Below are 24,222 nucleotides of genomic sequence, written 5' to 3' on the forward strand. Positions count from 1 at the left end.
CCCAATCGCTTGTGTCCCCCCCGCCCCCCCGCATCTCATTAATTCCGCGCGAGACGGAGTGTGACATGTGAGAGCCCCTGACAGGCACGGAGCGATCGCTTAGCGCGCACACACACACACACACACACACACACACACGTGCACACACACACCCCGTGCGCTCGTTCCCCTTCCTCCTCCTCCTCCTCCACTGGCGTGCGCATGGCCTCTCCCTCCCTTTTCCTTTTTATATCTCGCTGTCTCGTTTCTCCCTCGCACGCTCGCTCGCTCTTTCTCTCTCTCTCTCTCTCGCTCTCTCTCTCTCTTCTCTTTTCGCTTTGGCGCGCGCGCACACGCGCACACGCTTTCACTCGCACGCACACACATACACACTCTGTCTCGCTCGCTTTCTCTCAACGATTTGCACTCTCCTGGCGCGCTCGCCGGAAAATCTTTAACTCTTTCCTTCCTCCCTTCACCGTTCGCTTCTCGGAATCTCAACCTCCGAGAAACGATTTCTAAAATAAGCTGGGAATTCTTACTAGGAAATTTAGTCTGCTTTTTTTTTCCCCTATGCGCCCCCCCCCCCCGCCCCCCCCCCCCAAAAAAAGAGTGTATTTTTTTGTTTTTCATCAACTGAATGTTTATATGGTTTTATATGCTGTACGTATTTCCTTACGAGTACGAGTAAAAATCGTGCTTTATGCTTTAATACAAAAAAACCTGAAATCGTAATTCTTTATATTTTAGATTTAGTAAGACAGTCGTGTTATCTGAATTCGGAAAATAAAACCGCTTCTACGCAGGAAACGCGCCAGTCACAAATCCTACGGAATGCAGCAGTCATTTTATCAGGAATCTCATCAGGAAATATTTACTTGAACAGTATTGTCAAATTCAACATGGCTGCTGACCTAGCTAGCTAGCTACGTAATAGACGATTTTAAATGCGTTTTTTTTTTTTTTTTTTTTTTTTGCATCATTACACGTCTACGGCTAAAAAGAAATCGACTTATCTGTCGCTAAAGCTGTGTTTTTGTTTTTAATTTCCGGAAAAATCGCTAAATATCATCGGGTATGTTTGTTTTTTTTTTTCCAGCAGTATAGCATTTTATTTAATAGCGGTCAAGTAGAAACGTGTTTGTGGGGTGTTTTTTTTTTTTTTTTTTTTTCCTTCATTTTAACGATTGCCTTTCCACGGTTTTTGTAATAGCGTTTCGGATTTCTGTAGCCGGGGGAATTTCCCCGAGACGCTTTGCTTTTCAGCGACCGGTAGCTAGCTAAAGAGCCATTTTTTTTTTCCTAGCACGATTTGCGGTGTTCTAACCGGTGAATAACTCGCTATGTACGTTTTCTGTCGTGAATAGAATTCCATCATAGCGTGTGTTTTCAGGCTAGCGGTTGACGAAAGTGTAAGTTCGTCCGTCGGCGCAACGGTCGCTCGTCGTCAGGGTGTTTCATTCGAAACGTTGTGATGTCCGCGTTGACGTTCAAACTGACGAATCGCAGACCGTCGAGCGTAGCTTTCTAATTAGCTGATAGCTGTGTGAGGTTTTCTGTTTGTTTTATGGGTTTTTTCCCCCCCCTTTGTGTGAAGTAGCAAATGCGTTTCTGTGAAACCGAGGTGTACGGTTGACGTTGCGTTGCGACGGAGTTTCCGTGGCTGTGTGTAATTGCGCGCTTGGCGTTGTGTGCCTGATTTAGGCAGATTAATGGCGAGCTGGATTAGTTCCGGCAGCGAGGCTGAAAGGACTGGCACAGAGCACAGGAAATGAGCGATTACTGCAGCGAGCGCATGATCGCTCGCTCCCTCTTTTTCTCTTTCTCTCTCTCTCTCTCTCTCTCTCTCTCTCTCTCTCTCGAGGCGTTTCACTCGCTCTTCATGCTCCCTCGTCCTCGCTCTCTCTCTCCCTCTCTCCCTCATTTCCCTTCTCACGTGGCAGAGCTAAGAGAAAGTGATGTTCCCTGAAGCAGGACTCGCTAGGGCGAAAGTGACGGACAGAGGAGGGGTTGTTTGTGGTTACGGTTTTCCATCTGTCTCTCTCTCTCTCTCGTTCCACTCGGGGTGTAGCTGTTTTCCCTTCCTGTTTGATGTAGGCGTATGGTTTAGGTGTATTTGCGTACGTGTGTGTTTACTTTGTGTCGCCGCGCTTGTTTACTGGAGCCGTCTACCTTCATATCATGCAGGACTCTGATAACACGCGCACACGCACGAATGACAGCCTGCCCTCCCCCAGTCAGCTTTCTGTTTGCACACCGTCGACTTTATACTCTCGTTGTCCCTCTACCCTGTCTTTCTCTCCACCCGTGAATGAAAAGTGAAGGAAAAGCAGCGAAGGACACTCAGCCACCCAAGACGGTGATCTGCGCCTGTTTATTTATTTATTTATTTATTTATTTATTTATCCCTCCTTCCTTTTCTTCAGAGGAAAAGAGAGAAAAATAAGCTAGCATAACCGTCTTCGTGTCCAGTTTTGTCAACAACAACCTGCATGTCCCCCTTCATCTTATGTGGCTACGCTCCAGCCTGAGTGTTTCTGCTCTGACTAGCATGTTTAGCTAGTTCGCAGAAATCCTGGCCGTCATCGCTGGCTCACCCCGAACATGTCAACGTGCTGCTTTTACTAAGTCACGGGTTAACTCCGAGGACAACCAGAATGGTTTTTGTAATCGGTCGATTAGCATTTACAAGCGTTTTAGCGGGAACAGATCGTGGGATGGCAACCAGTTTTCCCATCATGCCCTTAGCTACACTTTTCACTTTTTATCGTTTCGTAGCGTTATAAATATTAAATGTTTCCAGATATTGTGAATGTTCACTTTAATTGATTGTTGTTGTTTTGTTTTTTTTTGGGGGGGGGGGGCACACTTTTTGTCGTGGTGAATTACATTGTAGTGCTGTATCACTAGCTAATAGCTAACTTGCTCACTAAAATGGACCTTAGTGCACGTCTTCAACATTATAATGATGCTAAAGGGCCTTCTGAGTAATCTCATGAGTACTCCTTGTAAGTCAGTACAGTACCCGTGTTTCTATGCTAACTTGTAGGCTAGCTAGTAAATAAAAATGAGCATTGTTGCTCAGTCTGAAGCTAATGACTAGCCAGCTAGGTGTGAATCTGTTGAGAAGGGGCAGATGACTATTAGGAAGAGCAACATTTTCCTCAGACGTGATGCTAGGATACTGAGGAAAGACTCCTTGTGTGTATAAACGACGCTGCAATCACTGTTAGCTAGCGGGTGTCCGCCATTTTGAGGCGCGTGAGCAGTTGCGGGAAATGTTTTGATTGATGTAGTGAACATGAACGAGGCGTTTGATATGGAATCTCTTCCCAGCACATATACAAAATAAATATCCGTGCAGCCATTTTATCATTCACCACGGAAGTGTTTTTTGTACGCAGCCTTTATTGCGTTGTTGTCATAGTAATAGTAGTATGTACTAATGTTATTGATTTGAATTGATTTGTAGTCTCCTGTCTCAGGCTCTTTATCTCTCTCGCGCGCTCGCTCGCTCGCTCGCTTTCTCTCTCACGCGCTCTCTGACTGGCGCGCGGCCATTAAAGGTCTCGTCCTGATCTCCGCTTTAATTAATCACCGGCCCGGAGGCGCTAAATGCGCGAGGTTTTTAGGCCATTAGTTGCCCGCGCGGCGCGCCTCTCGCTCTCACCGTGCCGCGCGCAGCACTAATTAACACCGCCGGTTGGGGTGAGGAGGGGGAAGGAACGGGGGGGGAAAGGAAACACGCGCGTGGGATGGTAATGGCCTCGAACCCTTTCACCACGGACGCAATCACACGCGCTACGTCAACTATAAATAAACGCGTCGAGACGGCGTGCGTGTGTGTGTAGCCGCGGCTACAGGGAGAGCCTTTTCTGGAAGAAACTCCTTGGTTGGCGCGAGGGCTTAAAAGCTCCGTTGGGCTTTCTTTTCCCTCCAATCCTTCCGACGCGTCGGCTCGAGCGTGATCTCCGAACACCCCCGCTCCCCCCTTCCCCATTCCCATAAGGCGCGCGCGAGCTCTAATTCCGCTCTAATGCCTTTATAATGCGCGCGGTGACAGCGCTTCGCTCTGAGCTGAGTCGAGCCCCGCGTGCGCTACTCTCTTTAAAGATTCGCGAGAGAAGGGAGCGGAGCGCTCGGGGCAAAAGGTGCACACGCGCGCGCACACACACACACACACACACACAGAGAGACAGTGTAATCCCGTGACGTCTAGTATTCATCCCTTTCCGCCAGCTTTAATATCTTTCTCTCGAGCTCACGCGCGCGCCCGCCCTTTCGCTGGCCTTAACGGTCGAGGACAGCCTGGCTGTGTGTGTGTGTGTGTGTGTGTTCTCAGTCTGTTGGCAGCGTCTTGTTTTTCTAGTCCTTCGCTTTTTCCTGCCCCTCCCTCGCGCCCCCTCGGCTTTTAGACAGGAAGCCGCGCGCTTGGTGGGTGTGTGTGTGTGTGTGTGTGTGTGTGTGTGTGTGTCCGTCCGCGCGCGCGTCCGTGTGTGTGTGTGTGCGTGCGCGCCCGAGATAAGCCGCGAGAGCTGACTGCCCTGCCAGCACTCTCTAACGCGCAGTGTGTGTGTGTGTGTGTGTGTGTGTGTGTGTGTGTGTGTGTGTAAAGCCACAAGCGGCTGTGTGGCGCTGCCGCCGCTTTGAAATATGACAAGGCTGTGCGCTCGAGCCTTTCAACGCGCCGCTCGGCCCTCTCTGTGCGTGCTTGTGTGTGTGTGTGTGTGTGTGTGTGTGTGTGTGTGTGTGGTTGAGCAGAGCGCGCACACACGCACACCTAAGAGCAGCAGTAAACACGGAAACATTACGCAGCCAGCCAACGCTTTCGCACGAGCTTTTTTTCTCCCTCGCTCCATTTTTCCTCTCTCTCTCTCTCTCTCTCTCTCTCTCTCATTCAGCCGCTTCCAAAACAAATCGCTCGCAGCGTGATTCTCCTCCAGGCAATCCGTCTGTGTGTGGTGGGAGAGAGAGGAGAGGCAGAGAGAAATAGCGGTCTGGGCTCATGTCTGATTTATTCCGGATGCACTCCGCAGGGTTTGAGCTCGAGTGGAAAAATCGGTGCGGTCTGTTAAAAAAAAAAACAAAAAAACAACGCTGTGCGCGTGCAAGGCTACGCATTTCAGCGCGTGCTATAGCGCTCGCGTGTTTTTCTTTTGAATTTAATTTTTTTTTTTTGGTGGTGGTTGGGGGGGGGGGGTGTGGATCAAAGCGAGCCGACATTTTTAACCAGCAACCACCAGCACCAGCAAATATCATTAAAATATGCAACAACAACAACAACATGATGATATGAAACTCTTTTGATCATGCCTAGACAAAAGTAACTCCTTTACCGGAGTATCGCGCGCAGAAAAGTCACGTGCTATGTCTTTTTTTTTATTATTGTTATTATTTTCTGTTTTGTTTTCTTTTGTGACAAGCTGTAAGAAGGAATCATTGTGCTCGTCTATCTAGCGCTAGCTGTAATAAATAAATAAATAAATAAATAAATAACATTTATTTTTAAAAAAGAAATTTGCTCTGGTGAAGTTGAAGTTGTCCGTCCCTGATGGAAGGAGTCTCCAGTGTCAGAGGTACAGCTGTAAGTTGAAGTTTTCCGACGTCTCCATGATGCCAGGAGTTTCCACTTTACTGCTGAGGGAACGACGGGTTCTAGCGGCTGCAACGTAAAGCGAGAGTTTTGTTAAACGTAACCGTAAACGGATAAAAAGTACGACGTGTCTTTTGTTTAAAAACGTTTATTTTTAAAAAAAACAAAACAAATTGTAATTGTTGTCGCGTTGCCGTGGTACAAGAGAAATAAAACACTCCAGGATGTGCTTCAGAAAGTGCTCGAGTTCTCTCTTCCTCCCGTCCTCTCCCCCTCTCTCTCATTCTCATTGTTCCGCCGTCTTTGTTTTTTTTCCGTCCTCTCTCTCTCTCTCGCTCTCTCTCGCTCACGCGCGCTCTCTCTCTCTGTCGACCCTTCGCTTCCCTCGTGCTTCCTGAGCCGCTGTGACATCCGTCTGCATCGCCCCGAGCCTGTTGTTTTTGTTCCCGAGCTTTGTGTGTGTGTGCGTGCGTGTGTAAATTTAGAACGTTCGTCAGAGCAGCACGCTCCGTTCCTCTAGCCTTTCTCTCTCTGTCTGTCTCTACTTCTCTCTCTCTCTCGCTCTCTCTTTTCTCTCTCTATCTTTGTGTGCGTCTCGCTCTCTCTCTCTCTCTCTGTTTTCGTCATATCTCTCTATCTCTGTTTCATGTTTTTTCCCCCCTCTGTCTCTTGTCCCTTCCGTCTTCCACTTTGACTAAAGTGTGGGACGTGTCCGGCTGTGCTAGCGTGTCTCTGTGTGTGTGTGTGTGTGTGTGTGTGTGTGTGTGTGTGCGTGTGTGCGAGAGAGAGAGAGAGAGAGTGTGAGTGATGTGTTGATTGCAGTCCCTCGCCTGAAGCGGTGTTTATCGAGGGAGATTAAAAGTGGAGGAGGATTGGTTGTGTGTGTGTGTGTGTGTGTGTGTGTATGTGTGTGTGTGTGTGTGTGTTGGGGTGTCTTGTGCCTTTACTGCATTCCACCACTTCTTTTTCTCTTTCTTTGTCCATTTTTTTCTCTCTCTCTCTCGTTCTCTGGGGTGTTAAATGCAGCTTTATTGTCTGTATAATGCATCACTGGGCTCCGCAGGCTTCCAACGCACCACGTGTGTGTGTGTGTGTGTGTGTGTGTGTGTGTGTATGTGTAAGTGCGTGTGTGTGTGAGAGGGAGAATATTTCTATGCCGGTGCAGAAATCTGCCTTTCGGTAGAACTTAGAAAGGAAATGAAAAACACGCCAGCATCACTGTGTTGCTAATTGCTTGTGTATGTGGTTTTTAATCTGCTATATTGTGTGTGTGTGTGTGTGTGTGTGTGTGTGTGTGTCCGGGTTTGCAAGAGCGGTAGCGTAAACTGTGTGTGCTCGCAGTCGGGCTTCATTAGTGGCGCTGGTACGCTCGTCTTGTTTCGGAGCACATGCACACAACATGCCGTATCCTGGAAACCGAGTAAGCGGGTGAGGAGGGGGAGGGGTGTGTATCACTTGGGAGGTGTGTGTGTGTGTGTGTGTGTGTGGGTGTGTGTGTGTGTGTGTATAATATATATATATATAGCCATCCAAAACAAGTCGGCAGCTCTGTGAAACCCGTGTTGTCCCACAAGTCTTCTCACACCCACAGGCCACGCCCCCTGACCCATGATTGACAGCTCAGCTCCCCGGTCAGCTTGCTGTAACCGCTCCCCAATGAAAAGAACTTGTATTAAAAGGTCCGGTTTTATTGAAACGGGAGCTGCGGCTTGCGAGAGTCCTGCGTGTCCACTTTTCCTTTATGCTGTGTTTTATTATTCTCATCGCTCCCTACTCTCCTATCCCCGACGTTCAGGAATCAAGGGCACTAAACAGCGCACTAATAAAGGATAGCGCACGTTTGTACACTCACGTTTCTTTGACCGTACGGTCGGATAAACCCCATCGTCAGTTCGCGATGTTCACACTAACAAGGGACAAATCCCTCTGCTGTCGATTATGGGTGTGGCCTACCTCTATGTGTGTCACCGTTGTCGCTCACTAGCGTGAACGTGGGGTTACCGGTCGCGGCGGATTACGTAGTCAACGTGGTGCAGATATGTCTGTAATGGAATCTCTTCTTGTCTTGGCCCCGCCCCCTCTCTTTGCCCAGGAGGTAGTGCTGTACTGTTTGGAGAATAAAGTGTGTGATGTGAATCACCGTGACAACGCCGGTTACTGCGCGCTGCACGAAGCGTGCGCCCGCGGCTGGATCAACATCGTCCAGCACCTGCTGGAGCACGGAGCCGACATCAACTGCAGCGCGCAAGACGGCACCAGGTACACACACACACACACACACACACACACACACACACACACACACACACACACACACACGCGCGCATCAATCCTCACTCATACAGCCACGCTTTAAGTGAGGCATGAATTCAGGCTTTCGACACGGGAAGTAACACTCAACCGACTCGCTGTTCTAGTTAAAGTTGTGAAAAATCTGTTGCTAGGCAACTGGGTAATATAGTCCCACGGTTAAGCTAGTTAACGGCTAGCTGTGTGTTTTGTTTTGTTGTTGTTTTTTTATTTATTTATTTTTTTTATGGACAGTAAAGAGAGTAAACTGGAAACGTTATCAGAACTATCCGGAACGTCAACATTTACCTCAGACGTGTTGGAAAATTAGCAAGAGTACGTTTGCTGTTCTGGTTAAAGTTGTGAGAATGCTGTTGCTAGGCAACTGGGTAACATAGTCCCACGGTTAAGCTAGTTAACGGCTATCTTGGGTGTTTTTACGGACTGTAAGGACTCTGTGACGGTGGAAATGAGATCAGAAATATCCGGAACGTCAACATTTACCTCAGACGTGTCGGAAAATTACTGAGAAAACGCTTCCTGTGAGTAAAATCACACAGAAACGACACTTAGCATCGAACGCTAACGGAACTTCTGTGTGTTCCACCATATTGAGTGGAATAAAATTTCCAGAAGAGCTTTAACACAGTTATGTCTAGTCTATAAACTATATATAGTTCACACTAGTCTATACACTCACGTGCTTCCCTTTGTTGAGTACTAGAATTCCTGTCCTGTTTAGTGGGTGTGTGTGCGTGTGTCTGAGTGTGTAACTCCAGCGTTAATTACACAACCCACTCGCTCACGCACGCACGCACCCGTACACACATACCCGGAGCGTGTAATTACACGGTGAGTAATAACAGGGTGTGTGTGAGCGTCGGATAATTAGAGAGCAGGAGATCGATCAGGACAGACGGGTCAGTCTTCACATCTCTTCACGTTTAACTTTTAACACTTCGCAGTCGTGCTAAAAACACCGCGCTAATTAGCCACGCCGCTGTTTACAGCCGTACGATAAAGCACGCCGACAATTAATGACCGTAATTACGCAGGCATTGTAATGCGAACGTGGCGATCTGGAAATATCGTGGTTTTATTCGGATTTCTGCGCGCTTGAGAAATGTTTCGGGATGAATATCCCATTATGAATTCGTTCGGTTATTATTTTTGAATATTATAATCTGTCCGCTAGAATGTGTTGAAATAATTGTGTGTGTGTTGCACAGGCCTCTACATGACGCGGTGGAGAACGATCACTTGGACGTCGTGCGGCTCCTGTTGTCGTACGGCGCCGACCCGACGCTCGCCACGTATTCGGGCCGTGGCCTGCTCAAGATGACGCACAGCGACGTCATGGAGACCTTCCTCTCCGGTCAGTGCTCCTCTCTCTCTCTCTCTCTCTCTCTCTCTCTCTCTCTCGCTATCTTCCTTCTTTTTATCCCTCGTTCCTGGGTGTGGCTTCTTGGGAGGTGGTTACTAAGCAAACGCTGCTTGTCGGAACATTAGCTTAGCTTAAATATTTGTACATTTAGAAGGTTAGCTTGAGTAGTTTTAATAAATACGTGCGTACGCAGTTTCGGTGTTATTTAGGGAAGCAGATCATTCCAGAAAGCTCTCGCTCTGTGTGTGTGTGTGTGTGTGTGTGTGTGTTGCCAATTGCATTATTTGGGAAAGCCATGTGTGCTTGGGTGTGTGTTATTTGGAACAGCTGTGTATATTCTGTGAGTGTGTGTGTGTGTGTGTGTGTGTGTGTGTGTGTTTCTCTCATGGTGGTATTTGGGAAAGCTGAGTGTTCCCCCAAAGGAGCCATTTTAGCAAACCATCTGTGTGTGTGTGTTTGCTTCTGATTGTGTTATCTGGGGTGTGTGTGTGTGTGTGTGTGTGTGTGTGTGTGTGTGTGTGTCTGGTCGGTTTGACTGAGCAGTAATCTGGCCTGCTGTCGTTATCTGCGCCGGAACATGGTGTCAGTTCTACAAGGCTTTACGTGCGTGCGTGTGTGTGCGTGCGTGTGCGTGCGTGTGTGCGTGTTAATCTCAAATGGGTTTAGGGATTTTTTTTTCCTTTTACTCAAAACCTGAAGGGAAGTGACTTCTGAAAACACACACACACACACACACACACACACACCCCACCACACACACACACACACCCCACCACACACACACACACACACGAGCGCTACAGAGCGTTAACTCGACATTAGTATACGATGTGAAGCGTGTAGCAGTCTTTTCATTGGCTGAAATCGGTCACATGGTACACGCGCTGCTTACGCCGTCACACGCTCGTCATACTCGCGTACGATTAAACTGGAAAATATTTTCCGATCGATTTAAACTGGCGTATCCTAGACAGCATGTTAGCTAAACACGCACAGCTAGCTGGGTAGACTCTGTGTGTGTGTGTGTGTGTGTGTGTGTGTGTGTGTGAACACAACTAGCAAGATGGCTAGTTTAGAGTTGGAGCACACATTAAGGTGTGTGTGTGTGTGTGTGTGTGTGTGTGTGTGTGTGTGTGTGTGTGTAAGGTGAAGGGCTCTCGGTGGGAGATGAGCCCTCCACTGAGGATGCATTCAACCCTGCTCTGCGTGAGTGAGTGTGTGTGTGTGAGTGAGAGAGAGAGTGTGTGTGTGTGTGTGTGCGCGCGCCTTCTTAGTCACGCGGAGCTGCACCGAGCCCTTAGAGGCGAAGCAATCAGAGCGCTCTCTCTCTCCTCTCTCCTCTCTCTCTCTCTCTCTCTAATCACTTCTTCCTACTTAGCATTTAAAACGTCCCCCCCTCCACCCCGTCTGCCATTTAAAGCCTCGCTCTCCTGGTCCCTCTCTCCCTCTCTCTCTCCCTCTCTCCCTCTCTCTCTCTCTCTCCCTCCCTCCCTCCCTCCCTCTCTCTCTCCCTCTCTCTCTCTCGCTCTCTCTCCCTCCCTCTCTCTCTCCCTCTCTCTCTCTCTATCTCTCCCTCTCTCTTTCTATCTCTCTCTCTCTCTCTCCCTCTCTCCCTCTCTCTCTCTATCTCTCCCTCTCTCTTTCTATCTCTCTCTCTCTCTCTCTCTCTCTCTATCTCTCCCTCTCTCTCTCTATCTCCCTCCCTCTCTCTCCCTCTCTCTCTCTCCCTCCCTCTCTCTCTCTCTCTATCTCTCCCTCTCTCTTTCTATCTCCCTCCCTCTCTCTCCCTCTCTCTCTCTCCCTCCCTCTCTCTCTCTCTCTCCCTCCCTCTCTCTCTCTCTCTCTCTCTCTCCCTCTCTCTCTCTCTCCCTCACTCTTTCTCTACCCAACTCTATCTTTCTGTCTCTGTCTATTTATCTGTCCTCCCCCCCCCCCCCTCTCTCTCTCTCTCTCTCTCTCTCTCTCTCACCATTTATCTACCTATCTGTCTCTCTTCACCTGTTTGTCTCACTGTCTCTTCCTTTTCCCCCTTTTCTATCTTTCTTTCTCACTCTGACTCTTCCTGTCTCTCTCTTTCTGTTCTATCCTGTGGGTCTCTCTCTCTCTGTCTCTACCGAATAACCGACGGAACGATACGACCGTTCATCCCCTCCCTCTCGCGCCGGCTTTAATACCTTGTCACGTTTTTGTAACTCGTAACTCGGCGATCCGTGCGCGGCGAACGCTGAGCCGCGAGAACGTTCCGGATCGCCCGCTCCCGTCCCCGCACCCTTCAAAGGTCTCGGTCTCATCGAGCGTCGCTTTAACCGAACAAAAGGCCTCGGAAATCCTCAAAGATCGTAACTCGTGAAACTTTTCAGCTGCGTTTATCGGCCATCACTAACGAGTCTGCCAGCTAATGATGGATCCCACACGAGCAGCGGCTAAGTTTGTGTTCGCCGGTCGCTGGCTGAAATGTTTAGCTAGCTAAATAGCTACCTGAGACTGGCTAGTCCCTGATTTTTTTATTTTATTAAAAAATTTTTTTAGCTGGATGCACACACGCAAAAACGGTTTATAGGGCATGACTAAATAGTTTGTGCACCCGTATGTAGTAGTGCACGTATGTAGTCGTTTGGTATTCGGCCCACTCTCCGGTCAGACGATGACGGTTACCGTAGAAACAGCCATAAAGAAGGTTCAAGTCGTCCACCCTTTCCACCCTTGTTATGGAAATGCGTGCTGAAAAACGTCTGTTATTTCAGCCGAGAAAGCTTTCCGGCGTTGTTTTTCAAGTCGTCCGCGGTGTAAGAAATGACCGGCTCGGTTCAGTAACGGAGAGTTTACGGCGAGAGGTTTTAATGTCGGCGCTGGCGCAGCGAGGGGCGTCTACTTTCGGTCATCTCTAATCGTTTCTAATCTGTGTCTCTGTCCCTCCAGACTACTTTGCGGACCTGCAGGGCCGAGAGGACGACGACCCCGGTGTGTACTGGGAGTTTTACGGCAGCGCTGTGTGTGGTGAGTGCTGATTTTCTCATCCTCCTTCTCTCTCTCTCTCTCTCTCTCTCTCTCTCTCTCTCTCTCTCTCTCTCTGTCTGTCGTGCTCTCGCTCTCACACTCATACACATGCACACGAGCGTGAGCAGAATCACTGAGAGGGACAGACGCAGCCCAAGGGCAAGTCTGAGTCTTCCTCATCTGTCCGAGAGACAGGAAGCAAAAACAGAAGTGTGTCTGCTTTCATCATCTTGCTCGGCCTCCCTCTCTCTCTCCCTCTCTCTCTCTCCCTCTCTCTCTCTCTTGGTCTATCTGTCTGTCTCTGTCTCTCTCTTGCTCTATCTATCTGTCTTTCTCTCTCTCTTGGTCTGTCTGTCTCTCTCTCCAATAAAATTTAATTCACCCCCCGCCCCCACCCCCCCCCAAAAAATGCACATGGGGTACGTAAGAATTTTTTAAAAACCTTCTCAGGCTGCCATGTGACCTGTGTGTGTGTGTGTGTGTGTGTGTGTGTGTGTGTTTGGGGGTTTGTCGGCTCTTCAGCCAGTTGCAAACAGGCACAACGCTCCCAAACACTTTTGGGAATTCCTGGAATATTTGGGAAAATGAGAAGGAGATTAGGGTAGGGATCAGTACTGACCGGAGAGAGAGAGAGAGAGAGAGCGAGAGAGAGAGAGAGAGAGAGAGAGAGAGGCAGACAGACTGAGAGAGAGAGAGAGAGAGACAGACAGACAGACGGCTATTTTTGGGAGCCTCTCTCTGCTAAAGCGCCGCCTCGGAAAAACCCTGACTATAAAACAGAGAGTGAAAGAGAAAAGAAAAAAAAAGGGGGGGTGGGGGGGTCTGATTTTCCCCTCATTCGCTTTGAGGCTTTGCGTCGAAGCCAACACGCACTGGAAAGAGTGAAGAGCCTTCACACACACACACTCTCACACACACACACTTTCTCATTGTGCAGTGCAGCTTAATGGAAGGCAGCGTTAATAGGAGCCGGCGTAGCGCGAGCGACGTGAGAAGGACTCCGGAAAAGCAAGTGAGAGAGAGAGAGAGAGAGAGAGAGAAAAGGGGCGGAAGAGCGGGAGCGAGTGAAGGACAGAGGAAGGGAGGGAGAGAGGAAGTGGGGGGTGGGGGGGGGGTGGAGGCGTCCTCTGGGAGAGAGCAGTGGAGCGGAATGTTCAGGAAGCTCTCACGACAACAACACCTGCGTGAGCGAGCGAGCGAGACAGAGAGAGAGAGAGAGAGAGAGAGAGAGAGAGTGAGAGCAGTGAGAGAGCGGCCCAGCGAGCAAACGCCGTACTCGGCAGGATGTGTCACTTCCTGGTGGGTCGGTCATGTGAAACGCGATGTCGCAAGTCGCTCTAGAGGGATACAAATGCTAAATCGTTCAGCGTTTGCGGTAATGTTTTTAAAGAAGAAATAATAATAAATAAAGTACAGAAGTAGCCGTCACGGGTCTAGCGTCTGGACGGGAACGATTGTTCCGGTGCGCAGCGAATATTAGCTAGCTAGTTTGGCGTTTTCGCCCCAAAACACACATGAACGCATGCGTGTAGTTACAGTGTGCGCCATAAAATCCGACAATCTACATGAACTACATCACACACCCCCCCCCTTTACATGTCAAAGTGGGCGGGGGTAACCTTGTGCAAGTTTCACTCCGACCAATCACAAGGCTGAGGGTCATTTGTCCCGCCCACACAGCGTTTTTTTTTTTTTTTTTTTTTTTTTTTTTTTTTTAATTTTAATCAGAACCAGGCGTTTATACGTGATTGGTGTCATCAAAATCCGAGCAAATTAGTATGTGACACAAAAAAAAGCGAACATAGCACAGCCTACTATAGGCATGTAATTGTGGGTCGGTACGACCCGGGACCGTGAAGCGCACGTGGCTCGATCAATAGAATAGACGTCGTTTTGGGGGTGGGGGGGGTGGGGAAGCGGCTAGAAAAGCACAGCGTACACACGACGAGACGAGATGAAATGGTCCTGAAGTGTCCTTATTTTTAATCAAGGACGATCTGAGATGAAGGAAATCGACAGGAAGCTTCTCTCAGCCGTTCGGAGAGACGCGAGATGGAGGGCGCGGTAATAAAGTTTGCGAGCGAGGGGGAGGGAGGCACGGCGAGCCGAGAGCAGAGTGGGGGAGGGAGCAGCTGATAACAGTGCGAGCCTGCTAAACAAATGAGGCTTTGTACCGCTGTTCTAACACGCACACACACACACACACACACACACACACACACACGGAGCTTTATTCACGTCACATGGGTGCAGCTATTCAAGGCCAAGGTCTTTTACTGGGTGAGTGTTCGCGCACGCACGTGTGTGTGTAAAGAGGAACCGAATATACGTGAAGATCAGGTGACGATACAATAAAATACATTTATAGCAGTCATCAGCAATACAAGCCACGCCTCCAGAACCACCTGTACTGAGGCGAACGGCACAGAGGCCACGCCTCTTTCACCAACAGGGCTGTGAACGAGGAGCGCAAAGGCCACACCTCTTTTAGCACCTGTACAGTGACACAAGCATAAAGGCCACACCTCTTTTACCACCTGTACAGTGACACAAGCATAAAGGCCACACCTCTCTTGCTTGGCTCTGACAGCACACTGGCTCAAATTTATGAATATGTATCAGTGGCTCTCTTTTGGATTTGCATATGCATGAAGTATTCATGAATACTGTATGGTCTTGATGAGAACTAAAGGACCATGAGCATTACTTATATCGTCTCTCTCTCTCTCTCTCTCTCTCTCTCTCTCTCTCTCTCTCTCACTCTCTCAGAGCCTGCCGAGGACGCTGCAGCGTTCGACGTCCTGGCCGACCCTCCTGGTCCAGAGGACGATGATGACAAAGAGCAGAGGGACGTGTTTGAGTTTGAGTTCTCTGACCGGCCGCTGCTCCCCTGCTACAACATCCAGGTGTCCCTCTCACAAGGGTGAGTGTGTGTGTGTGTGTGTGTGTGTGTGTGTGTGTGTGTGCGCGTGTGTGCGCGCGCAAGCTCCACTTCAAAACTTCAGAAGCAGTAGCAGGGGCAGAACTTGGTGGACTTTCTGCGACCTTATAGAACATGAACAGACAATGCGCTCTCTGTCGAAATAGTTCAAGCTAAGCTGTTGCTAGGAAACTGAAAAATATGGCCGCCAAGCTTAAGCTAGGTAATGACTGAGGCAAACAATTTATATTTGGGTTTTCATACCAACAGTATAAAAGGTACTGTAATGTCGGAAACGAGACAAAACTATCAGGAACTATGAGGAGTCGGACCGTTGCTAGGCAACTAGGAATTACGGTTGCTAAGCATAAGATAGCTAATGATTGAGCCCGAGAGTTTGCTGAATAACATGTAACGTGTAGATCTTTTATAGAAATATAAATAAGCAGAACGGCAGTGGAAACGAGACAAAACCACAACGAGACTTGAACCTAGCCCGGTATCGACGTGTCCTTGTTGTCAAACGTCCTACATCTAGTTCAGGTTAGCTAGATGTTCCTGGTCGATCACGTGTAAAGGAGATTAGACTAAGCCTAAGGTCAGACCCTAACGCTGGAGTCCGACTGGCCGCGTAGATTCGTTCGCAGATAAACGTTGTCACAGAGCGGTGACTTTTCCGGAACACGGCGACGCCCCCGCTGTACGCATTGCGTGGAAGAACCCGGCGAGGAACGTGGGAGAGCGGAAATACGCTACGCTGCTGGATTGGCGTTCAGACCGAACGAGACACGGGGGAGAGAGAGGAAGACGGAAAAAACGCGTACTGAATCAGACACGGAGAGATCTAGAAAGAGATCAAAGCGCGACAGACAGACAAACGACACGGACCGGAGGCGGGAGAAAGAAAGAAAGGTGCAACCTGGAGAGAAGGAGGACTGAAGCAAGAAGAGCGTAAAAGAGTGATTGAACGAGAGACCGAGAGCCCAGAAGTGACAGACGAGTGAGAGAAACAAAGATAAGCTGAGAGAGAGAGAGAGAGAACGAGTGAGCTGAAAACAGAACTGAAAGAGACAGGAAGGGGAGACTGAAAGCAGATAAGTCAGAAGGAAAGAGGTAGAGAAAGCGTCTGAAAGAGATAGAGACGGGCAGAACTGCGCGAGAGAGAGAGAAACTGAGAATGAGAGGCAAATCGAGAGATGCAGAACTGAAAGGGAGACTGAGAAAGAGAGCGAGACCATTCAGAAAGGCATCCGGTGAGTCACGGAGACGGAGAGAGACACCTGAAAGAGATGGGCTGAGAGAGAGGGACAGGCAAAGAGAGACATAGAAAGAGATCTAGATAGATAGACAGACAGACAGACAGAGTCACATAGCCAGAGAGACAGGAAAAAGACATAGAAATAGAAAGACACAGAGAGAGAGACAGGCATAGAGAGATAGCCAGTGAAAGAGAGACACGTGAAGAGATGCACACAAAGTGATGCACAGAACTGAAAGAAACAGACTGGCAGTATGAGTGAAAGAGAGAGAGACAGACAGGCAGTATGAGAGAGAGAGAGACGGGTAGACAGAACTGAAAGAGACAGACAGACAGACAGATGGTATGAACGAGAGAGACGGGTAGACAAACTAAAGGAGACAGACAGGCAGTATGAGAGAGAGAGAGAGAGTGAGACAGGTAGACAGAACTGAAGGAGACAGACAGGCAGTATGAGAGAGTGAGACGGGTAGACAGAACTGAAAGAGACAGACAGGCAGTATGAGAGAGAGAGACGGGTAGACAGAACTGAAGGAGACAGACAGGCAGTATGAGAGAGAGAGACAGGTAGACAGAACTGAAAGAGACAGACAGGCAGTATGAGAGAGAGAGACGGGTAGACAGAACTGAAAGAGACAGACAGGCAGTATGAGAGAGAGAGACAGGTAGACAGAACTGAAAGAGACAGACAGGCAGTATGAGAGAGAGACAGACAGGTAGACAGAACTGAAGGAGACAGACAGGCAGTATGAGAGAGAGAGACAGGTAGACAGAACTGAAAGAGACAGACAGGCAGTATGAGAGAGAGAGAGAGACAGGTAGACAGAACTGAAAGAGACAGACAGGCAGTATGAGAGAGAGAGACAGGTAGACAGGACTGAAAGAGACAGGCAGTATGAGAGAGAGAGAGACAGGTAGACAGAACTGAAAGAGACAGACAGGCAGTATGAGAGAGAGAGAGACAGGTAGACAGGACTGAAAGAGACAGGCAGTATGTGAGAGAGAGACAGGTAGACAGATCTGAAAGAGACAGACAGGCAGTATGAGAGAGAGAGACAGGTAGACAGGACTGAAAGAGACAGGCAGTATGAGAGAGAGAGACAGGTAGACAGAACTGAAGGAGACAGACAGGCAGAGAGGCTCCGCACGCTCGAATCCTAGCGACGTGCCGCTAAACAGACACGGCTAATTACCTCCCACTCCGTCTCCGTCCCAGCTTTACTGACACACACACACACACACACACACACACACACACACGCTCGCTCGCTCGCTCGCTCGCTCTCAGCTGCTGCGCTCGTCGTTCTGTGTAATTTTCGCTTCCCCTCCCCCGTCTCCGTTCTATCTCCATCCTTCTCTTGCTCGCTCGCTCGCTCGCTCTCTCTCTCTCTTGCTCGCTCGCTTTCTCTCTCTCTCTCTCTCTCTCGCTCGCTCGCGCTGTGCGCTGCCGGCTGATGCAGTATTAATGGCTCTCTTGTGCCTCCGGGGCCTCTCCGCTCTGCCCCACACACGCACACACACACACACACACACTGCTCGCATTTCCTCCCTCCCTCGCTCCCTCTCGCTCTCTCCCTATTCATCCTGCCGGCGCTCGGCGAGACCCACACACCGCCTCAAGTGCCATCGACCGAGCGCTGCCTGTTACCGCTCTCTCGCCCGTGTGTGTGTGTGTGTGTGTGTGTGTGAGTGCGCGTTCACATCAGACGGGCTTTGTCTCGGCTTTTTGTGCGTCTGTAACCTATTGTATTTCGGGGCAAGCGAGAGGCCGAGCATCTTTTGTGCATTTGGGGCTGCTTTCGTAATTGTGCCTGCGTGCGTGCGCGTGTGTGTGCGTGCGTGTGTGTGTGTGCAAGACAGAGAACATCTGCATAAACTTGGTTATGACGTCGGAAGCGAATACACATACTCTTGCTACGGAAGGAATGGGGGGAAAAAAAAAGCAGAATCCACCCACAGCTTTCCTCCAGCCAGAGCAGCTTTAGAGCAGAACGTCTCCGCAGCATCGCGGCTTTCGATCTAGCGCAGCGAATGCTGTCGAACGCCAGAGCTGCGCCGCGAGAGTTTATTCTAGCAGCTTCCTTCACGAACACGTTACAGGCCTGTGCTTGTAGCTTTTTTATATAACAGCACTTTCCTGTCGTGTCATTTTACCTTTCCCTTTTGTGAAAAACAGTAACACGACCCTCGAACGCGTCTTCTCCAACAAAATATAAAATGGCGACGGGGACCGACGCGCCGTCCGCAGCTTCCGGTTATTTAGGATCGAACTCCAAGCAGACGTTCTCTTAAAACGACTTCGCGACGCAGGCTAGCTACAAGTTTAGCTAGCCAACCGAACGCTATCCCGAGCACGAACGTGTGCGCTCTGCGTCATCGCGTAATCCACGTCGTTCCGATGTGACGTAAACACGAACGTCCTTCGCGACAGTTCGTTTCGCTTGGAGATCGCTAAGAGATCGCTACGACTTTCGCACCTCGTTCGTGCAAATACGTCCGGTGCTGTGACATCATCAGTGCGAGTATAGCTTAAGATTATGAACCTTAACGTTTAAATGTAAACGTATACCGTAGTAGGAACATGTCGTTCTGCTCTTCGGAATTAGCATCCATACTTGCTAGCTACTAGCTAGCTTGCTTTTCACAACTATTTATTTCTTTATTTATTTTGTAGCGTCACAATTTATACCATTATAGCATGACGTTTTGTTTTTATTTTTTTTTTTTTATCATGGTCGCTTTTATATGGTTCCATCTTCTGAAGTTCTGAAGTATTGGAAATTGATGTACAGAAAGAATTAACGTAACGGGACGTACGGAAGTCTTCACACCGTTTCTAAAGTTCTCGCTTTTTTTTTTTTTCCCCTCCCCGCCTCAGGCCCAGAAACTGGCTGCTGCTCTCTGACGTGCTGAAGCGCCTGAAGATGTCGGCGCGCACCTTCCGCGCCACGTTCTCGCACATCGAGGTAGTGACGATCGCCGAAGCCGAGTTCTACAAGCAGGTGTCGCTCAGCCCGCTGTTCTCCTGCCCCGAGGAACTCGACGGCTTCCTGCCTGACAGCAAGGAGCTGCTGGACCTGGTGGAGATCAGCGCCGAGCTCGCCGCGCTCCTCGGCTCCTCGCTCGAGTACCTGGACAACCGCTGGGAGCCGCGCTCGTGACACTACAACGCGCTAACACTCCCGGACTTCTCCCAGGAGCGTCAGAACCACGGACAACGAGGAGATAAACATTTGCGCCCGGACGAGGCACCGGTCTGGAACTCCTTCGATAAAGCTGAGTGCTTTCAAAATCCTGTACAAAGTGTACATAGCGCAAGAAGACGAATCTCGGACGTGGATTACTCTCCCAGCTATGTGGAGAAACGGACTCGGTCGTAGAGAAGAACTTTTGTTTGAGATGTTTTATAAAAAATATACATATATAAATATACAGTCGCTGTATTTTATTTGTGATTATATATAGATCTAAATATGAATATAAATATATATATATATATATATATATATATATATATATATATATATATATGAGACGGGGTTTTTTTCCGTTGAATTCTAACCGCTAATCTGCGGGACACTAGCGTACAACTGTGTGTGCGGTAGTTTGTGACTTAAACTAGTGCACTTCTTGATGGAGTTCCCTCGTTTGTTTGTCCTCCCAGGACAAGTTTCAGCACAGTTTGAGTTTGGAGAGACTTTGGTTTTTTTTTTTTTTTTTTTTGTGTGTGTGTTTGTTTGTTTGTTTGTTTGTTTGTTTTTTTTTAATCCGAACTAGCAGACACAGTTTTGTAGGCTAGTCAGTGCGTAAGCTTTGCTTTTTTTTTGTTTGTTTGTTTGTTTGTTTTTGTTTTGTTTTTTGGTCTCTTATTTATGATTACAAAAAAAATTTAAGATATTTTAAATGTGGCTTTTCGGGGGTAAATATTAAAGTTGAGTGTAAGATACTTAATATTGAAGCTTTGTTAGGAAACAGGACACAGTCGAAGTTGTACATAATGAGGCAAAGATTTCAGTAACTTGTTTTCCGACTTGTGTGTCTATTGTTTTTGGAGACGTGTCGAAACTTTGTAATTTACATGCGCTATCATTTGTATTTATATTTTACACAAAAATTCCTTTAGATAAATGGCAATAAATGATCCCCTCCATCTTGTATGAACTTGCCGACTCGTTTTGTCCGCATTAGATTTTTCTAATCTAGATTAAAAAAAAAAAATTAAAAAAAAATGTTAAGGGAGAAATGAGGAGTGTGCAGTGTTCGCTGTGTCCACCATTAAAAGCAGGCAGCAGCCTTTTCCCCCTCGCCATCGCTCTGATCTAGACCGGAACACCTGAGCTCCATTTCCTGTTTTGCAGGATAGAACCGGAAATGACTGGAGAATGGCCGGAAATGAGAGGACCGGAGCGGTGCTGTAGGAAGGGTGGGGGAAAAAACTATGATACAGACTGTTACAAGCTGATTACACACCCCATGCAGGGTCTCTATAATGACGGTGGAACTTTTCCCACATGAAGCCGTAAGCTAAATGCTAACATTAATAACACAAGTATGCATAACATAACTTACTTAAATCCGAACTATGATATAGGCTAAACTATACATACTTACATACATTTTAAATTGACGGCATTTGCCAGACGCCCTTGTCCAGAGTCACCTACACGTCACCACTGAATTTTCGAACCTGTCTGGTCAGAAGGTGCAGATTCACGTTCTATAAAAGCCGCCGTGACGGTCCTTCTGCTTTCTATGATAACGACCCGTTCAAACCGAGGCTAATAATAAACAGACTTTAGAAATGTGGTTTTTTTTAAAAAAAAAAAAAAAAAAAAAAAAAAGAACAATGTACAATCATTGACACGGTGACATTTGGGTAAGGAGACGTTTATTATTAAACTTTTATGAAAGGAGTCTCTAGTATCAGGACTTTAACAGTTGAGAGAGAGAGAGAAAGAAAGAAACATGATGGTGAAGGAACGATTCGTTTATAGCTGCCAGAATGTAAGTGAGGAGCTTGTCTCGTGGACATTGCACAATGTTTAAATGTAGCCATGAACGCTTAAAACGCACTGCATGTTCTTTAATGAATTAAAAATAGCAGTTTTTGTCAAGATACTCTGGTACGAGAGGAATAAAACACATACCATTAAATGTTTTATTCATTACACACGTGTGTATGTACAGCTTAGTTCAGCTGTTCATTGTATGCCTGTGGTACCATGGCGCTAACCGTGAGAGCTAACTGTAATTACGGTGTAATTTTAACCCTACGGAGTGTTTTCTTTGCAGTTTGAACAACACATCTGAGGAAAACGTCGATGTTCCGAATAGTTCTGTCTCGTTTCCACCGTCGTCGTCAGTGTTTTTTTCTATGAAATATTCAAATGCTACGTGATAGCTAGCGAAAATGCCTCAGTCATTAGCTAGCTTATGCTTAGCGACCATAATTCCCCGTTGTCTAGCAACAGTCACGACTTTAACCACTTAGACGGATAACGAGTGACGTGTTCTCCATTTCAAGTCGAAAATAAACTCACAAAAATGCTTTTACACGTTTACCTTGTAAATAACTTCAACCTAGGATTTAACTTAATGTTTTGGAGTCTTAAAATGCCTTCTAGGCTAAATCCTCCAGCTAATGGAGTCGCTAGGCAGAAAGATTCATTTGATTCATTTCCGTCTCTCACGCCTCATATCGATTTATTTATTTAATAAACAAGTAAATAAAAAAGGGGGATTCGTTTAGACTGAGAATTTTAGATTGTTAATATTCAATCTCTTTTTTATATAGAACTAGGCCTAATGTGTGTGTGTGTGTGTGTATATATATATATATATATATATATATATATATATATATATATATATATATATATATATATCACAATTAGTAGCCTACATAATATGAATACAATTAATATTAAAATAACGTAATATATTAAAACGGATACAAAACATAAAAATTTGAATTTATTTAAGTAAAATATAAGATCATGAATAACAAAATCAGTAGGCAATTTGTAACTAAATTTTATCCTATAATTAAAAAAAAAAAACAACAACAAACACCTATTGATTTTATATTCCTAATATTGTCTAGAACAAAACTTTCAGGAAGAGTTTTAACAGTTAAATATCTGTAATAATAATAATAAATAAATAAATAAAAGTAGACTTCTCAGTACAGGTTTATTCTACAATAACAAATCGGCGATTTAGTCTACTGGAGCATGAGAATTGTATTATTATTATTATTACTATTATTATTATTATTATTATTAGTAGTAGTAGTAGTAGTAGTAGTAGTAGTGCACCTAGTAGTATTTCTGACATTTCCACCCTCAGAACCCATTTTAAAACTGTCATTAGATTCCATCCGACATTATTTACAGACACAACCTTTCATAATGGTCGTGATGTCCACCAGTGTAATAAATCATAATTTATATCATTATACAATCATACCTAAAATAATATCATTATTCCTAAAATGAAACTAAAAAAAAAAAAAGTTAAAATATGAATTAATCATGCATACTATCCTAAAAATAATTGTAGTTGTATATAATGTATATTGCCTTTTAAAGCCAAGATTTTATGAAGCTGAAAAGAAGTTTCATTTTGCACAATGAGCCAAGATTATATAAATACATATGGACGGGTGTAATATTATTTATTAATATAAAAACTGTAAATTAAAATTAAAAAAAAAAAAAAAAGAAAGAAAGAAAGAAATGCGCCTGGCTGTACAGATAAGGAAAATGCCTGCTGATCCGCCAGACTCCATCTTTAAGCAGTCTATAGGGGAGAAAAGCGTCGGCTTCTAATTAAAAAACAATTTAATTACATTAGGCTCGGTAATTACACCCCCCCCCTCCCCCTCCCAGCACGCGCAGATTCCGTGTCGCGATGGCTAATCCGCTCTTTTATCTATTAGCCGTGACATTGAGGACACTCGACCGGTGGAGCGCGCGAGCGAGACCGAGAGGAGAGACGGAGCGCGAGCAGCTGCACGAGCGCGGACACATCTGTCTCCCTCGCCCGCGAGCATAGCTGTTATACCTGAGCGTTTAAACAGGGCGGGGAGGGGGGTTCAATTTACTAGAGCTGCCAGCAGATAAATTTGCGCGTGCGTGCGTGCGTGCGTGTCCCCTACAGAGAACTCTGAACATCCAAAGATGTCCTCGGTTCTTCATATGTTTTCCCATTTTTGCTTCAAACAGTAGACGCGAACTTAATCGCAGGTAGGAGCTCAAGTTGTGAGCGGGGAACTGAAGGAACGTTGGACCACCACATGCGCCATAGGATTGGATTTGAACCCTTATGTATGCGTCACACCTAATTTGCATAGGGTTGAAAAAATCCAATTAAAATGGCGCTAAAATGTCCAATTAAAATCTGGCTATGTTGCTGAAATCTCTGGACTCAACTCCACGTGCGCACCAAGCATTTCCTCCATTTTGGATCTATTTGGAGGACATACAAACTGGTCAAATATGCGCAACCCTCCCACCCCCAACCCTAACCCTAACCCCCAAGGGTGATCAAATTCCAGTGTAGATTAATGCAGTTTCTGTTGTCAAAGAGAAATTGTGGAAAACAAACAAACAAACAAAAACGCCAGAGTGATTGGACCTTATTAAGGAATCTGCTTCGCACGCGACCGTTTCCGTGTTTCGGGGCACGGTGTTAGAAAGCGCTCTCGCGCGGATCGGGCTAAACGCTTCTAAACTCATTAATTCTGCGGAGGCCCTTCAGAGGCCCGCGCGCGCTCTCGGCGTCACGCGGTGCTGCGAACC

General features: G+C 47.0%; 1 protein-coding gene and 1 long non-coding RNA gene across 3 annotated transcripts in view; both read left to right on the plus strand.

Annotated features, from left to right (window-relative positions):
- Positions 1-20,575, plus strand: part of bcor (BCL6 corepressor) — a 48,644-nt gene extending 28,069 nt beyond the window's left edge. For both annotated transcript variants that reach the window (XM_053616433.1, XM_053616434.1), the window contains 5 exons: positions 7,665-7,831; positions 9,091-9,236; positions 12,165-12,242; positions 15,012-15,165; positions 19,299-20,575. In XM_053616433.1, coding sequence (XP_053472408.1) covers positions 7,665-7,831; positions 9,091-9,236; positions 12,165-12,242; positions 15,012-15,165; positions 19,299-19,581 — 828 coding nt within the window. In that variant the 3' untranslated portion in view covers positions 19,582-20,575. The remainder of the gene's footprint in view (positions 1-7,664; positions 7,832-9,090; positions 9,237-12,164; positions 12,243-15,011; positions 15,166-19,298) is intronic.
- LOC128602559 (uncharacterized) lies at positions 15,188-19,288 on the plus strand. The gene is made up of 3 exons (XR_008384860.1): positions 15,188-17,287; positions 17,335-17,385; positions 17,431-19,288. It is a non-coding gene; the product is annotated as an uncharacterized LOC128602559 (long non-coding RNA).
- Positions 20,576-24,222: the final 3,647 nt, after the last annotated feature.

The sequence above is a fragment of the Ictalurus furcatus genome, chromosome 27 (assembly GCF_023375685.1).
Source record: "Ictalurus furcatus strain D&B chromosome 27, Billie_1.0, whole genome shotgun sequence".
NCBI classification, from domain to species: Eukaryota; Metazoa; Chordata; class Actinopteri; order Siluriformes; family Ictaluridae; genus Ictalurus; species Ictalurus furcatus.